The sequence below is a fragment of the Polyodon spathula genome, chromosome 7, assembly GCF_017654505.1.
Source record: "Polyodon spathula isolate WHYD16114869_AA chromosome 7, ASM1765450v1, whole genome shotgun sequence".
Classification (NCBI taxonomy): domain Eukaryota; kingdom Metazoa; phylum Chordata; class Actinopteri; order Acipenseriformes; family Polyodontidae; genus Polyodon; species Polyodon spathula.
The window spans coordinates 57857748-57874805 of NC_054540.1; the positions used below are offsets into that span (position 1 = coordinate 57857748).

General features: G+C 40.9%; 1 protein-coding gene across 2 annotated transcripts in view; it reads left to right on the forward strand.

The window, feature by feature from the left end:
- The first annotated feature begins 7357 nt into the window (after window positions 1-7357).
- LOC121318937 (stAR-related lipid transfer protein 13-like) overlaps window positions 7358-17058 on the forward strand; it is a 37035-nt gene continuing 27334 nt past the window's right edge. Inside the window, exon 1 of one of the 2 annotated variants that reach the window (XM_041256151.1) lies at window positions 7358-7844. In XM_041256151.1, coding sequence (XP_041112085.1) covers window positions 7727-7844 — 118 coding nt within the window. In that variant the 5' untranslated portion in view covers window positions 7358-7726. Of the gene's footprint in view, window positions 7845-13587; window positions 13767-17058 lie in introns of those variants that run through there. The other variant, XM_041256153.1, reaches the window with a different exon arrangement.

Consider the following 17058-nt stretch of genomic DNA (forward strand, 5'->3'; position numbering starts at 1 on the left):
ATATATATATTATTTATGTCTCCTCGAGGGAGAATTTAAAAAGGCTCGAAGCTAATTTACCATTCCAACTGGGATAATGAATCCTAAAGGCTACCAGACCACACACGGGGTTCTGAGCAAACCGCTAAACTATACTGAGGAATATTGAGGAAGATGTTTGTATTCGTAAGCAAATAAAGCTAGTGCTGCATAAGCTTATGAATAAAAAACAAACAAAAAAAAATGTTAACTGTCACTTTGTTTATCACAGTCATGGTTCTGTTGCTAATCTAGGGGGGTGAATTCTGAAACAGCTCAGTGCGGCAGAGTAAAGCGCATTAATCAATACAGGGTTTACAGACAGAAAAAGAAGATTTAAAAAACTGCTACAATCAAGATGTTTCTAGACATAGGCATGGGTGTCTATGGAGCTGGCTTCAGCAGAGGTGGGTTTGTATATCAGATCCTTTTGTATCCCAAAGGGTTGCAGTTCCATCTTGAAGCTAACAGGCTACAGGTCGTGTTAACACTCTTATACACAGTGTGACTGTAGACAGCTGATGCAAGGAAAATCAGTTTTGTGAGCTGTTTATAAATTCTGTTAAACAATATGTCTGACCACATTAGAAGAAAAAAAAAAAGTTTTTTTTTTTAAATTTCCAAGCACTGTAATAAAAGATGTGGGATGGGTGATGCAGAAACACCAATGAAAGCGTTAAAAATAGACATAATGGTTAGAGTAAGCGAGCAGTGAGCTGCTGGGTAGAATGCTGATCGTATCAGTGTGAGCAGGAAGGTATTAGCTAAACCACAGGGACACTGTACAAACAAGCCACGCAACTGGATCAAATCGAAGAAACACTTTACATCTATTAGTTTATTCACAGCTGCTACAACAGTTCTTCATGTCTGTCAGTTATGGTGATGCATAACATAAAATGTGGTCTGCCATTGTCTCTAAAAAGATATCTCTTAGAGGGGTACCCTCTGAATTTCTCTGTTTTATTAACTCATGATACACACTTTTAATTGGTTTCTCCAGTTGATATATTTCATAAAGTTACCGGCATATTTTCTTTTCTTAGTAATAAGGCTAGTGTAAGAATGACCACTAGTGGTACACTTGGGGTGTGCACCAATCATGTCCTCCCTTGGAAACAGTGAGAATGTGAGATATTCTTCCCCTGAACTTTTTAGATGAATTCACCTTTTCAATAGGGAAGAGATCACTGATATGCACACCAAATTATCATTTTTACAAGATTATCGATACAAATAAAAACAGGGTGTCTTATAACGTTCTCTGTGCTTGTTTTCAGGGGCTTCCTTCACTGTGGGATAGAAAAGATGCCGGTGAGTAATTGTCTTTATCCACATGGGGTGGAGGGTAGAGGCTGGGAATGGGGCTGGTGGGGATGGGGACCTGTTCAAGGTGTTTATGCTGCTGCTAGGCTGCCGTAGGTAGGGTTGCTATAGAAACTCTTTTTTTATATATTAGAGGGGGTTGGGGGGTAAATCCTAATCCTGGCCTGGCCCTTGGTTAAAAATGATGTAAACTATTTTGTTTTTAAATGACAACATGGAAATAAATATAATTGGCATAGAGCAAAAAGTCTGGAAGTTTTGTGGGAAACATGTGTTTGTTTTTTGCCGTTGTATGTTCACTTTTGGAATCTAAAGCACATCCCTGCATATGACGCACAGGACGGAGCTGTATTGGAACACACCTAACAACCTTGCGTACTACCCTATCAGAAGAACATTGTATACTATACAGAATACTAAGATCCTCAGCGAGAGGGGATAATTCTGCTCATCAGTGCTAACATCCTGCATGCGGTGTATTCTGAAAATGATTCTGAAAATGCTGGTTGTTTCGGACAGATATATGGATTATATGTTTAAAAGATAGGTATGGAGTAAGTACACTTCACTTGACATTAACAGTGTATTGCCACTGTTTGTTAGGATGGAATTAGAAGTTTGCAGACATCTGTTGTATAGCTGGAGGTCAGACACTTGTTGGTTTTGTATTAGTGAACATTTACTGTCACCAAACATTGGAACAAGCTGTGGTGAAATCCTTAAAGAAGGGCGATACTGTGTTCATATTCCTGGCTGGGGATCAAAAAGGGTGTTTCTGCTTCTTGACTTCTGAGTGGGGTAATGGAAACATTGTGGTCAATGGAAACATGCAACAGCCCAACAGCAGCGTAATTATGTTTGAGGAATCTGCTTTGTTTTTTTCCTCTCACATCACGTGAAGAGTCAAGTACGTGTTTAAAATGGACAGAATGTTTCTAAATGGACACCCATTAAGAATCCTAGCTCTCTTGAAAATGGGTTTCACAAAATGCATGCTGTATGTTTAAATTGGCATTTACTTTGCTGCTGTGATTATATAGTGGCACTTACTAATTAGCAGCCACGTGCCCAGAAATGTTCAGAGAAGACTTTGTGGGGGGATTTTGTTTTCCTAAATAAACACCTTGAAGAGAGAGTGAGAGAGAGGTAGAGAAAGAGAGAGAGTGAAAGGGACAGAGGGAGGGAGAGGGAGGGAGGGAGAGAGAAGAGATTGAGAGAGAGGGAAATAGAGAGAGAGAGAGAGAGAGAGAGAGAGAGAGAGAGAGAGAGAGAGAGAGAGAGAGAGAGAGAGAGAGAGAGAGAGAGGGCATTTTTAAATGCTTGTTTTTTTTTTGTTTTTTTTTTTGCATTTGCTGGTTCTTTTTATAAAAAGCACTTTGCACATTTGTGGAGTGGTTTTAAAATCAAAATTATTTCCCTGCTTGACATGGACATCCCTCGAGACTGAATCCACCTCCTAACCCTGCTTCCTTCAGCACTGCTTATCTGATGGGTGGATAGATTGGGGTCAGGGAGCTCATGGCCTCTTAAATGGCACAAGTCGATGAGACCCTTTATTTAAATAGAGTTGTGTTTATTTTTGAGCACAGGAATTGGTGCCATGGTCCAAACTCTGACCTCCAGGCATTTGTGCCGCTGGACCCCATTTAGATCTGAGTGCTGGAAAAAAACAAACAAAATAAACAAAACACTTTGGACTTTTGTGACTGGTTCCGTTTCCTCTGTGAAAACCAGAGGAGTTTGTCTTCAGGGGCATGCATGAAACAAAAAACAGGAATCAAAATAACCCCGGATTCTTTCTTGGCAAGAATCAGTGGGGCTAGCTAGGCCACTTGGCAATGTTGCTGTGGAAAATCCCATTCCCGGCTGCAGAGCAAGGGGGCCGGAGAGGGTGATGGGCAGCCACAGGGCGTTAATCACTTCACTAATAATGCAATTCTGAAACTTTACTGGAGTGAAAGGCTCCAAGTGCACTGCACCGACTGCTCCCTGAAGCTCAAGCTAATATAAAACAAGGTTTTGGGGTATTTCTCTTTTTAAGGTACTATATTTGACTAAAAAGTCAATTTGTGTAGCTTCCACTCTGCGTCTATCTTCAAACAGATCAGTCATTCGGCTTGGCTACAGGATGCTGTCGCTACCCTTGGTGATGTTAATATATTCTTAATGACATAACAATGCTTAATATGTATATTTTTAAATCTATTTTATAGGTATAACATACCAGTATTCAGTAAACATATGTCATTTTAATATTGTAAATCGAGTATATAAATAAGGCACCTTGAAGAATTCTCCTTTGACATCAAATGTCAAGAACAGAGTATCTTTACACAGCTTTTGAACCAGCTTGCCTGGGGTTAATGACTGAACATTGCTTTGAGTTTGAACAACCTGAGCAGGAAATGTGTTGCTTTTGTAAATAGCTGTACAGGGCTGGAGGACCGCTAATAGGATTGACCTTTTTTGCCTTTGTCTGAATTTAAAGGACTAGTCTGCTTTGAAAGAGACGAAAATAAACAGAGCACTGTGCGCTCAGAAGCCTGTGGGAAGGATGTGGACCCTCTTAGCCAGGTACAACTCATGTAATACTGAAGCCAATGAGATCTCCCCCTGATGAGTGAAATGCTCGTTCCAGCTCTGAGGCACTTCACCAGGAAAGTTTAATGGAAGAAATCAGAACGTTTGCGCTTATCCAGCTAGAACTTTACGTATGGAATTCTTCACTACGCATCATACAGCTTGACAAAATTATTCTAAGCAGATTGAGAAGAAAAACAAATAACTATAGATGGTGAAGAAACTTCTTCTGTGTTTGATCTATAAATATCCGTAGAATGTCACCTGTTAGTTCACACGGCACTGCCTAGATGTGTTATATAGTCTTGCCGTTTAAGTATTGTTATTATTTTTTACTACTATGAAGATTTGTTCAATCTTTATTTCCATTTGTTTCTGGTACTACAGCTTAATTACATTTTTCAGTTAGTGAAATTCAACTGCTGCTTCCTGATACTTAATCACTTCCTGTGCTTGAGGTCAGCATGGCTATGGAAGACCATAAGACTGTTTAAATTTTGTAATGTGAAGTTAAGCATCTCTTATACAATAAAAACATAATAACATATAAATGACAAGAACGAACATTATACTCAGAAATGTAAACATAAAAAGTGTTATCAATGCACCTGTACACAGCAAAGACCGAATTGTTATTGGTGATTTTTTTAATTATTAAGTGGTACAGTATGGATTTTATATTATTGTGAAATCATGTGATTCCCCAGTAGTTGAGAAGTAAAAACAAACTGCTAATACAACATTGCGGAAGCAGTGTGGCTGCTCAAGGGGCAGTGAGCTTTCATTGAGGAAGTTTTCATTGCAAATGAGGAAAAGGATCAGATCAAGGGCTGTGTTTTCATTTACCCTGAGATTGTCTTTCTGCAAACAGTGCTGTTTCAGAAGAGACTTCATGCAAAGCAAAAAGGAATCCCAGAGCTGAGGAACAGGACTGGCAGACTAGTTAGGCTCTCATACTGTCTTGAATTTCAGTTATGAGAAAATAAGAAGCCTTGTTCTTACTGGGAAATTAAAACTTATTCTAAATGAATTGGAAAAAAGAGCTTTAGCATGTTATTCACATGGGAGCCTGGTCAGAGATTGGGATCATGCTAATCCGGATGTGACTGGAGATCCCAGCAGATTCCTGGATTTTCCTGTTCCCACGGTGGTCCACAGAGACCCCTCTGGATTGTGTCAGACCTGTGATACACAGGCAAAACTGTCTTCATTTAGCTCATTACTAAATTACCATGTGTTTTGCTTACTTAGTATAGGAAGCAGTTGTACTGAGAGATACCCCTGTGAGTTTAACATCAGCTCAGTGTGGTCACATTCCTGTAAATAGAATAACCAATACCCAAGTAATATTAAATTATACGTATTTCAATTATACTTATTTCATATTGGAATTATAATAACAGTGAGAGCCAGGGGGAGATCCCTGGTGAATAATTCTAACCCAGTCACAAGCCCCTCCAATCTCTTCTTATTATAATAACAGTGAGAGCCAGGGGGAGATCCCTGGTGAATAATTCTAACCCAGTCACAAGCCCCTCCAATCTCCTCTTATTATAATAACAGTGAGAGCCAGGGGGAGATCCCTGGTGAATAATTCTAACCCAGTCACAAGCCCCTCCAATCTCCTCTTATTATAATAACAGTGAGAGCCAGGGGGAGATCCCTGGTGAATAATTCTAACCCAGTCACAAGCCCCTCCAATCTCCTCTTATTATAATAACAGTGAGAGCCAGGGAGAGATTATCTTGAAGAAAGAGAGGCACTCCATCAACCCATTTCCACTCAGCCATTGCTCCTGTCCGAGTACCAAGAATTCCCAACTCTTTGTCTGCAGTCGGAAATCCCAGACATGTGGCACAGGGCATTTCGAGACTGCAGTTAACCTTGAAACAACTTCCTGCCCTGGTGAGGGGGAATCCACAACTCCGTGTTTGTTTTGTCCAGACTGAGACCCCGAGGGATAAACCCTCAATGACTGGACTGGGACTGCCAGGAAACAGCACACTGCTGGCCTAGCCCAGGAGAGATAGCATCACCACCAGGCTAAACTGTAACTCACAGCGGAGCTCTGAACAGCTGCTGGAGAAGGAGACGTTTGAATTTTTTTTGTATGAACCTCAGTTTCATTTTGCATGTGTGTTTTTGGTGCGTAATTGCTAGATTTTAATTTTTTTTATTGATTACGATTATGTTGCAGTTTATTTTTTCAATCTGAAAGTGAATTATTGAAAACAGTGAATAAGGAAAATGCCCTTATAAATGTAGTACATGTCAATCAACCATATACATGGCCTAACTGTGAATGAACCAAACCAAATATTATAATAACAAGGGAGCATTTCATAAAATAGAACCGTACCTATTGGGGAGATTAACTTTCCAAAGTCACAATATCAATTTATTTTCCACTAGATGCATTTATGGCCACACCCTCAGTGTCCTGCCTGACTCCCTTCAGTCCATGCTGCTTGCTCCTTACCTGCATTCAGCGAGTGTGGTTACAGGTTGATTGATTGACACCCTTTACATGCCACATTCCTTTGCATCTATTGCCTCCCCAGTCAATCTGCACTGGTTTCTGACCACACACAGTCAATCACAAATCTCTAAGGGTGGTTGCCATTCCTTACATCCACCTGATGCACAAGCCCTTGATTTCTCAGTTGTATTTGCAGTCTGGGGCGCAGATGGTCCGAGCGCCCACATGCATGCCCCTTCCCTAATATTTCCTAATTAAAGTGGCCCCTATAGAAATCATACATATACATGATATGTAACCGCACCTAAAGAAACAAGCGAACCCACTGTGTCTCCATTTCCTTAGCCTAGTGAGTGAGAGATCACAATCTCAACAGACATCCTGCTTTTGCAATATTTTCTTGGAAGTCTGTTGAGAGATATGTGCCTCTCTGAGCGCACAGCCCTGACCCAGGCAGCACTGCGAGGAGTCGCAATGGAGCTGAATCGCAAGCTGCTCTTCTCTGATCTGACCTTATCTTAAAAACGGAACCAGGCCATTCTGTTCAGCGTGGCGGGTGTGTATGTGTGTGCGTTGTGTCTGTGTGTAGCGTTCTGTAAAGGCTCCTCTTATGGATATTTATAGAATTGCAACACAGTGTAACTGACTGCCATCACATGCTAGGAGTTGACTCCAGCTCCCGAGTGTCCCCCCTCATTCATTTATTTTCTGTATAAAAAAATCAGTTTAAAAAACAATACACAATTCAACTCAAATGAATGAATAAATAAACAACTAAATCAATATATAAACAAACAAACAAATAAATAAATAAATCAATATTTATAAATATACATAACAGCAGATCAACATGAACCAATGCTATCCTATCAATGAAAGACTATTATAGGCTAACACGGACTACCAACACTTAAAAAAAAATAAAAATAAAATAAAAATAAAAAAAAAGATTCAATAAAGAACTGTACTGTGTTCCGATGATGGAAATAAAGGACGTGCTGTAAAACGGGAAAAACTCAAAATCCCACAAGCCACTGCGATTAGTGTGAAAGAAAAGCTGCTGCATTCAAACCGTGGTGTATCTTCAGAGGAAACGCGTTAGAAGTCGAGTTTTGGTTTTACACTATACTCGGTTAAAGAACAGTACTAATACTGAGAAATTAATTGACTTCTTACCATTGGAACAAGTGAGGAATGTTTAAGTGAGTTTTTCAAGGTTACAAGCGATCGTGAGTATCGTGACTGACACTAGCCCCGTGTATGGAGAGCGCTGCGCTGAGACGAGAAGAGCAGGGAAGAAAAGTTTGGTAGAACTTTTTAATCATGGACCGCAGGAACGGGCAAACGCTTTGGCCGAGATCATTTACTGTCCATTTCAGAGGTTCAGCTTACAAAGCACTTGGGATATTAAGGAGAAAGTTAAACCACCGGCAGATTGCAGGTAAGGAAACTAGTGGAAATGTGTGTGTTTTTATCGTGAGATCCGCTACACAGTCGTGACTGCCTGCGTGTGAGAAAGAAAGCTGGTATAATTTCGCATAATACATACTGTACTGTGCTGTACTGTACTGTGCTGTACTGTACTGTGCTGTACTGCTGCTGTGGACGTGTGGAGAAAACGAGTGCTGCTCTTCATGAAAAGTAGAAAGTGCCTATCAGTGTGCTTTTAACAATGCTTAGAATTTAACAATATATTTTAAGTACGATTTGCATTGGCTTAATATGTACTTGGTGCATTATAATACTTTGTTAGATGTATATCTAATCGAAATATGTTGTTAGTTTGTTGAATGCCATTATTAAAACTGTACATTATTAATATTTGACATCGTGTTTTTTGACAATAAATAAAATGGCAAACCTTTATTACAACTACATGAAAACTAAATTTCCAATTTGAATTCAGATAACTGCTGTTTTATTTACCACATGGGCTGTCGTGTCGTATACTGTATTATCTCAACGTTAGTGCCACGCAGGGCTAGGGTTATTTCGAGTGAGTATGTTGATGTCAGAATGGGAGATGCGCGCATAGGAATATAGTAATCACACAGTGTGGCTTTGCGGGTTTCCAATAATAAGTTTTTAAAAACGTAAATGAAATCATGGTTCTCCCACGGATATCCGCTTTACACAATAATGATGCACCCTCCTTAAGGATGATTAAGCTCAGATAGCGCGTAAGTTATTTCAATTAAAAAGATTTACTTATGTGATCGGGAAGCGTCCTGTTGGGATGGTTAGCCAGGCTGTCCACTTCAAACTAGACTAGTGTACTTACATGCTTCAACAAGGGTGCTGTCGACAAGGAACGGAATGATTGAAATTACTGAGCAGAATCCGTAGTCAGGGATACGGACACAGCGACGCGCTGTGTGTTCATTTTAAATACGACGCTGTGTATACAACTGTTTAAATATACATCACATCTTTGAAGTAGCGTTTTATAAAGTTACCTTGTGAAACATGTAGTGCTTGGTAGTAAAATAAAAATAATAAACTTACTGATACGTTGTATAATTGAGTTTTTAGAAATATTAATTGCTGGTTGATACCACAAGAGGGCAGTATTAGTAAGCACCCACTGCTGCTATAATAATAATAATAATAATAATAATAATAATAATAATAATGTATCTTGTACTGTATATTTAAACAATGATCTTGAATTAACAAATTAAAAGTTGTTAATGCTTTGCCCTTGCATTGTTAATGCAGAATGGAGGTGGACATTTTTCATTGGCTAATAACTTGCAATCCAGCGATTGACAGACCGCTCTGTTTAAACCGCCGCAGATCTTAACACCCCTTTAATCATGTGCTTTGTCCTCCAGTCACCGTATGTGTATTGTAACTGATGAGGCAATACATGTGAAAACACCAGCTGGGTCAATAGAGACTTGAATAGGGCAGTATTTAGATCAGTGACTGTTTAGATCATTAAAGTCGACTCCAATTTGCACCCATAAAAATAAATAAATAAATAAATAAAAAAAAAATCTTCCCTGCTCAGGGTAAAACTGGTTACACACTGCAGCGTTTAGCCTGTTCCGTGGGTCAGTCGAGCCTGTGTTGGTGTTCCCTGTTTCAGAGTGTAATAGATGCCTGTGTGTCTGCAACAGTTTCCTCAAGTGTCCCACAAAAGTCCGGAAGTCATTGAAGGGGAGGGAGGGAGCAGGGTGGGGGAGGGCCAGGAATTGAAGCACTTTCTCGTCCGCCCTGAAAGGGAGTAGGGCTTAGGAAGTAGGGAGTAGGGCGTAGGGAGTAGGGAATTGGGAGTAGGGAGTTGACAGTTGGGAGTTGGCAGTGGCCAGGCTCCGCTCCCCACACTGCCCTGCTTGTTTTTTTGCAGTGTCAGTTTCACATTCACAAGCTGGCAGCCATTCCCCAGTAATTTGTTCTGAACTATTAATACCCAGCGATGTGTGGCCCGGCTCAATGAGCTCTATTGATAGGCAGCTGAACCCCAGTGATTCATTCACTTTCATGGCAGAGCCGCCCTGTAGCCAGTCTAATTACACGACAGACTTCCCACCCCGGCAATACAAAATCACTCTTGCTCCTGCTGGGTGATGGTGTTTTTCCTTTATAATTTTTCCAACGAGATGAAGGAAAGATTAATTCTTCCATGACCTGGAGCACTGTTCATTTTGCCCATCCTAACGCATGAGCCTGCCTGCATTTTTCAAATTTGTAAATGCCGTACAGGGCACAGTGTAAAAGGCATTCTGTTCAGGCTGTGAAAGAGACGATGTAACCAGGGGCAGCTGGGCTAATGGTTTTGCAATGTGAGTCACTGGCTGGGGGTATATGCTTTCTACAATAAGTTACCAAAGCCTGTTCTGGCTGCAGTGCTACGAGACTGATATGATAAGGTTTATTTTTCTTAACTAGTTTCTTAACAACTACTGATGTGTTTTCCTTTGACAAATTCAATAAACCGATTTGATAAGTAGGGGTCAACTTGTTTGTGTGTTTTTAGGCACATTTGATCAGTCTTGCCTATTGTCAGCGGCAGCTCTGTGTGAGTGTTTTGTGAGGAGTGAGACGTGATGCATGCATATAAGGGAGCCGTGAATAAAACCCAACATATGGATGAAGGATCGAGAGAGTGCTTTTCGCTGCAGCTTCACTTTGGTTCAGGATTACAGAGCTAGCCTTTAGGTGTGTTTTCCATTCAAGTTTTTTTCTTAATTTTCAGAGTGAGACTCACATTTTCTACAAAGGTGAACTGTACTCATTGTGTATAGCGCTATAAAAATCTTCAGGGAGCCTAAAACTGCTTCTGTCAGAATCAGTGGAAAGGGAAGCAGATTAAGAGTCAAGCCCTCAAGTTGTCTGGAAAGCAACCTTTGCCTCATAATTGTTTCAAGTGATGGCAATGGTCTCTCTGAAGAGCTTGTGGCTCATATTTTTAATAAACGCTGTGAGAGTAAACAGATGGTTATTCTCCTGCCCTCAGGACACTCCCAGCAAGACCAATTCCCTGCATCAACTGACAGGTCTTTCTCATCTTACTGGTGTGACTATTTTTAATCAGTCATTTTTGATTTTTTTTTTTTAATTATTTAATTGAATTTAAACCTTATGTATCTTACAGTTGCTTAGAGAAAAAGATAGCAAAAGTGCATCAAACAAAACCTGTAGTGTGGCAACCTGTACCCAGCTTCACTATCTTAGCCAGTGCATTGTAGGGTATTTCAGACCATTAAAACCAGTGCAGACCAGTACATTCCAGTTACTGGGCTATTCAAAAAGGCCACTCTGCCTATGGTGGGATTGCAGAGCTCCTGGATAGCAGGGAGTTGACTCTTGCAATAAGGCCTAGGAAATCAGATGCTAAAACCTTGTGTGTTTTGATGGAATATATACCGCCTCAGAGACAACAACGTTATATTGCTTTGCGTTAACAAGATGGCTGGCCTTCACTTGTCCTATAAACAGCACCAGGATTCATTTCCATAGTTTTCACAGGTCCTGTTACTAAGGAAGTTCCCTGTTGCTGAGCGGCGTGGCATGAATACAGTTCTTTCGAGTCATTTTAAAAGGAACAGAGTAAACATTGTCCGTTGAGTAGAAGTGCGGAATGCTTTCACTTTCTCTTTCACTGAGGGGTCTCTTCAGACAGACTCATGTGTATTTCAGTACGTGTGACAGTGACATGGCAATGGTTTGTCAATTCCCTTTTTTTGTTTTTGTACATGCAGTTTCTCAAAAGCCCACAATGAACTGTGACCCCAGTGTTCCTTTCAGTCGCTGAGATTCTCCTGATTTAATAAAGATGCTACATCATGCCATCATGGGCTGGGAGAAACAGACAGCTTGATGGAAGTGGGTACTGTGGCAATTCCCAATCTGTGTACTTGTGCAGGTCTGAATGATTCATCTTATTTGTCTCGGTCTCTTTTTGCATCGTCTGGAATTAGAGGTGTGCCAGGTTTAGTTTCAGTTTAGTAACTAAACGGTTAACCTAAACTATGATATGTGCCATCAGATTACTTCAGGAATTGCTTTGTTACTTGAATAGTTCATTTCAGCGCACTGAGCATTGCTTATTAAATACAGAGCCCTTGTCTTTGCGCTGTAGGGTTTAATCACCCAATCTCTCACTATTCGTTTGACTTTTTAATTGCACGGGCTGGTCTGTGTGGATTGCACGTCTTCTTTGTGGGTTTGATGTGTTAAACAGCACTGCTGTACATTTTCTACACATTTACAAACCCCTGGGAGTGATAGATGTGAGCTGAGAGCTACTCTGAGCCCCCTATTGATTGCATGATCCCGCACAGGCCCCTGTACCCCCCAACAACATCTCATTACCGCCTGCCCGCCCGCATTCCAGGCATGACAAACATTTAATGAGACAGTGTTTCTTTTTCCCCATCTAAGTTAAGAATTTGTTGTTGACAGTGCACGCTTTTACGATTTAATAACATGTAATTTCCCTTTCGTTTCCATGCCCACCTATAGAACCTGGGCACATGTGCTGTACTTTGTTACAAAGTGTCTCCAAATGAGCCACATGCAACCCTGTGCAAGTTGAATCTTGCAGGTGTTGTACTGTATGATTTACCAATGTAAATATTCACACGTTATGATGCAAAAAATAAGATACAGTAGTGATTCAAACCAAGGAGTTATAGTCGCACTCCATGCAATCAAGTATGATATACATGCCTTTTTGAATACTGGCTCTAATGTACAGTAGATACATCAGTATTTCCATCAAACACTGAAGAGGAACGGAAGTCTTCCCCTGAATGCGTGTTGTGACAGCTTGACATCACCTACAGACACGCTCCCCCAGTGCAGTGCATGGGCTCTGGTGTACTGTGTGATACTCGAATATAACTGGGGTCCTGCTGTCTTTACTCGCCGTGTTTACTCAGGATAGCCCAACTGTGCTGCTTTATCATTCCTGTCTAGTGTCAGTTTTACAGCTGGGTGGAGGTAGACAAAAGGAGGCCAAGCGACCTTTATTAATTTTATTAGCTTACGGAAGATGTACCAGGGAAAGGCCAACTCGGATGTTCTTCCACACAGCTCCTGGTGTTTCCTAATGAGCAGAGAAACCAATACGTAAAGATGAATATAATCTTCAACGAGGAATATTGAGATGTCTTGACGTATGCCCCAGGTTAACAGGGAAAGTTAAGGGAAACTGCGAGTTGCTTCTGCAGCAAATGAAAGATGCCCCCCGTTGACATTGTTAGTTTTGAGGGCTGAATTTCACATGGACTCTTTCTGAAGAGGCCCACAAGCCCTGGCCAGGAGGGATTGTGCATAATTCAATTCACAGGGACTGCAGCCTGATAAACAATATGACAGCCAGGGAAAACAGTCGTGAAAGAATTGCCAGCCTGTTCCACCACACGGATGACCCTTACCGCATGAACTCGGTGTAATGGCTGCTGGAAAAGATAATTACTACCTCAGTGCCATTCAAGCCCGTGCTGTGGGGAGTCTGGAGGGATCAGAGCTCACAGGAAGGTGAACCTGTGTGCAGCCGCTTCCCCTGTGTTCTGTGCTTCAAACATTTCACAGGGAGTGACATCTGGTTTGGAGGCCGATCCGATTGGCTGTCCTGTTGACTGGAAGGAGGCGGAGTAGAGCCAGTGTTTCAAGTGCCGTGCAGGTTACCTGCCTCTTAGTTCAGCAGCACCATTGACAAGAGCGTGTGACAACAGCTAAGAGTATAGACAAGCTTAGCTGGCAGTAGAAACCTCAGGGTGAAAAAATATATTATTAAGAGAAGATTTCAGAGCCCTTATTTTTGTTTGTTTTTTAAAACTTTATGGAACATATATTAAAGTCAAAGAAGTGTACATGAAGAAAATACAAAGACCATTGACCTTGTCTCAAGGTAAATATGCACGCTTCTCTCTTTATATGTGGTAGGTAGTAACTCTTGAGTCTTCAATGAATGTGGGAATTTTTTACTGAATTTGTCAGACACTAGGAGTACCGTGAGGTTCCAGTGTGCTTTCATAAGGGACCTTGAGGTCTTTCCAGGACAGAAAGCGTCAATAATGAATGGCTAATTTGTTTAGGCCATCGTCAATGCAGTAAATTGTGGAAATTGATAATTATCGCATGGACCAGGGTCTTCCCTGCACTCCTGAGAATTGTTTTGTTAAAGCTGTTTTTTTATGCATTAGGGTTAGTGGTTTGCTTGTTTCTGTGATTTTATAGAAGTAAAAATAAAGCAGCAATAGAATACATGTAGACAAATGTTTCACTGAAAAGTGTTTATATATTATGTGATAAGACGTTTGTCCTGCAATGTACTGGACCACTATATATCTTTATGACTAAGTTCTGGAGCACCTAGCAGCTGTGACTACATTTCCTGTTTCAATTGTTTTATATGTTTTCCTTTATTGTTAAAACATATACAATGTATTCAACTATGAAAACTACAGGTTATTTATTTATTTATTTATTTATTTATTCTTTTTAAACAAAGTATTGTTAATTACAATGCCCATGCTGTTGCTGAATGGAGGCTATTACAGACTGACAAGTTAATTTCTTGCGCTAACCTTTGCACTCGGCTTGAATACTTTACCATCTCCACTACTACTCCCTGCCGAGGGAATGAGTTGGATTCCAGTAGGGATGGGGGACGTGGTTAATGATTCATCACAATGCTTTCATTGTGTTTTGCATAGAAAGAGGCTGGTGTCTCAGGTTTTTCATTAACTAGATCGGTGGTGTTCTAAACTCCTTGCTGGGGCTTGGTACTCACAGCTAGTTTACTGTTCCACCTTTCAAATATGTAGTAGGAGTTTTATAGTATGCAGTACGGGGGCATTGGAGAGTACTTAGCCTGTAATTTGCATGTGAGGGCTGTAGATGTGTTGTTGTTAGCATGGCACATACTCCAGCTACAACAGGCTCAGAATGATGTGTAAGCTCATCATTCCATTAGTAAAGCGCTGTTCTGAATGTTGTGTTTGCTGGAGGAGGGTGGTCAGCCCAGTAGATGCTGCTAACACTCATGATCAGATCAGCTGCGTGTCTTGAACATGGAAGGTCCTTTTTGGTCCAGTCGTGACCTCCCCAGATGGTTAATCTGAAATTCCAATAAACGTGCCAGGTTTTAATGGGTAACGTATTTGCTAAATGACCCTTGGAGTTCCATTTTTACGCATGTCAGGGTCCTCGCTCTCTCTTCACCACATTCCACGCGTTCAGGATTCTGCAAAAACTGTAACAATGCAACCTTGCTAACAGGCCTTGGCATGTTGCCAATAACACAACACTTTTAACCTTTTTTAAAAGTATAATCAAATATCTAAAGTACCCTACTGTACATTCCACGTGATTCAGTTATTTACAAGAAATGACAGCTAACTGAATGCAATTACACCAGGTAAAACTATAAGAGCCAAGTAGACTGATGTTTCGGCAGGCGCCGCCTTCTTTAGTGTGAATTATTTTTGATGAACGTTTCACAGGGTCCCCTTGCAAAGTGATTCAGAAACGTGTTCCTCTACAGTACTGTAGATCAGCCCCTTGTTTCCCGTTCGCGATTGCCATGCTGTTTTGGAAGCCGCTTTCAGAACTTCAATTAAACTGCGTAAAGATCCTTGTGGTCAGGGATTAAACGCAGAGCGGCTGGTGGAGTTTAGAGCTAAATTAAAAAGTCACTCTAAAGGATTTGTTCAGCCTCCTCTCGGGGTGAAGATGTGTCCGGGTTTGGGGGATTATCCCCTGTTGCTCTGGAATTCTTCCTCATTGTGTTGAAATGTTAAAGCCTGCAGGTACCCTGTTTCCTTGCTTTCACCTATATGGGCCCCGTAGGCAGTACCTTATCCCAGCTCGTACTGCATGTGATTTAAAAGCAAGCTCAGAGGAGACGCTGGGTTGTTGTTAGGGTTCCTGTGTGGACTCAGGTGCCCACCTTGCTTTTGCAGTGGCTGTTCTCTGTTTAATTTGTTCTGCAACGCCCTTGAGACGTCTGAATCAATCAAAAAAAAAAAAAAAGAAAAAACCCGTCCAGGGTATAATGCATGTACAGTATCTACTATACATATCTGTACAGACCTTGGAGTAGACACAGTTCTTTTAAACTGTGGTGGGGATTCAATATGAAATACTAAAAAATTCCAAACCTGTCAATTTACTTCCCTTTAAAGACAAATACACACTAATAAGCCTCACACACGTTGTTCTGCTATTTGTTGTTCCACTTATAATGATTTACACAGCTGCTTTATTTATTGTTGAGATGTACCAGCTAAACAGACCCTGTTTTCTTTTAAATCCCTTTTAAAAATATGGTTGGAAATAATTCAGATTCCTAGCAGTTTGACCAGCTCTGCACAATTGATATACAGCAGAACCACAGTAGTGACCCAAGCAGCCCTCCACATTGTGTGAGATGGTAGGCCTTCTCTGAGGAAGTTAGAGGGTTACTGGAAATGGATCTGAAATACTGCTTGCATTGTGTGTACACGTAGTTAAAAATAGGGTTAGGAGGGATAGCTTTCCTTTCCGCTGCACAGAACATTGCATTCCTGAACTGAATGCTGTTAACCTCTTGAAGAGCTCTTTGCACACTGCTGTCCGTGCCACTGCTTCAGCTTACACCCTTGCCAAGTCATGCTCCTATTCCCCCCACTTTGTTTAATTCTTGCTTAAGAGCAATACTGAGCCGGATTGACTAGCGGTCCAGAATTCTCCCAGTAGCACATCCTAATCTGTCCCTTCAATGTGTTTAGTTCCGAAGCTACACACTGTGCATCTCTGCTGTGAATATGCTGCCGCATACAGCATTCAGAGAGTCAGGTTCATTAATATCAGTCTCTTATGTGTTCAACATGGTTTAAAAACCACAATATCTAACACAGAAGCACTAAGGCAAGCGGGCTGATTACGTTGGTTTGTGAAGGAAAAGTCCACACCACAAGCTTATGGAAAGAACTATGCTTTTAAATAGTGTATTTACCCATGTCTGAACTGCTTTTCTGGGGTCCGTAATAAAACTAAGAATACATTTGGATAAATGAATTCTTCAGCAGCATTTAACTCAGCCTGCCCACATGCTGATGTTGAACAGACTGAGTACTCAAAAAACAGAATGCATTTAACACGTGGAAAATTTAAGAGATGTGACCCACAGCCCCAGTGCCACACTGTACACGCACTTC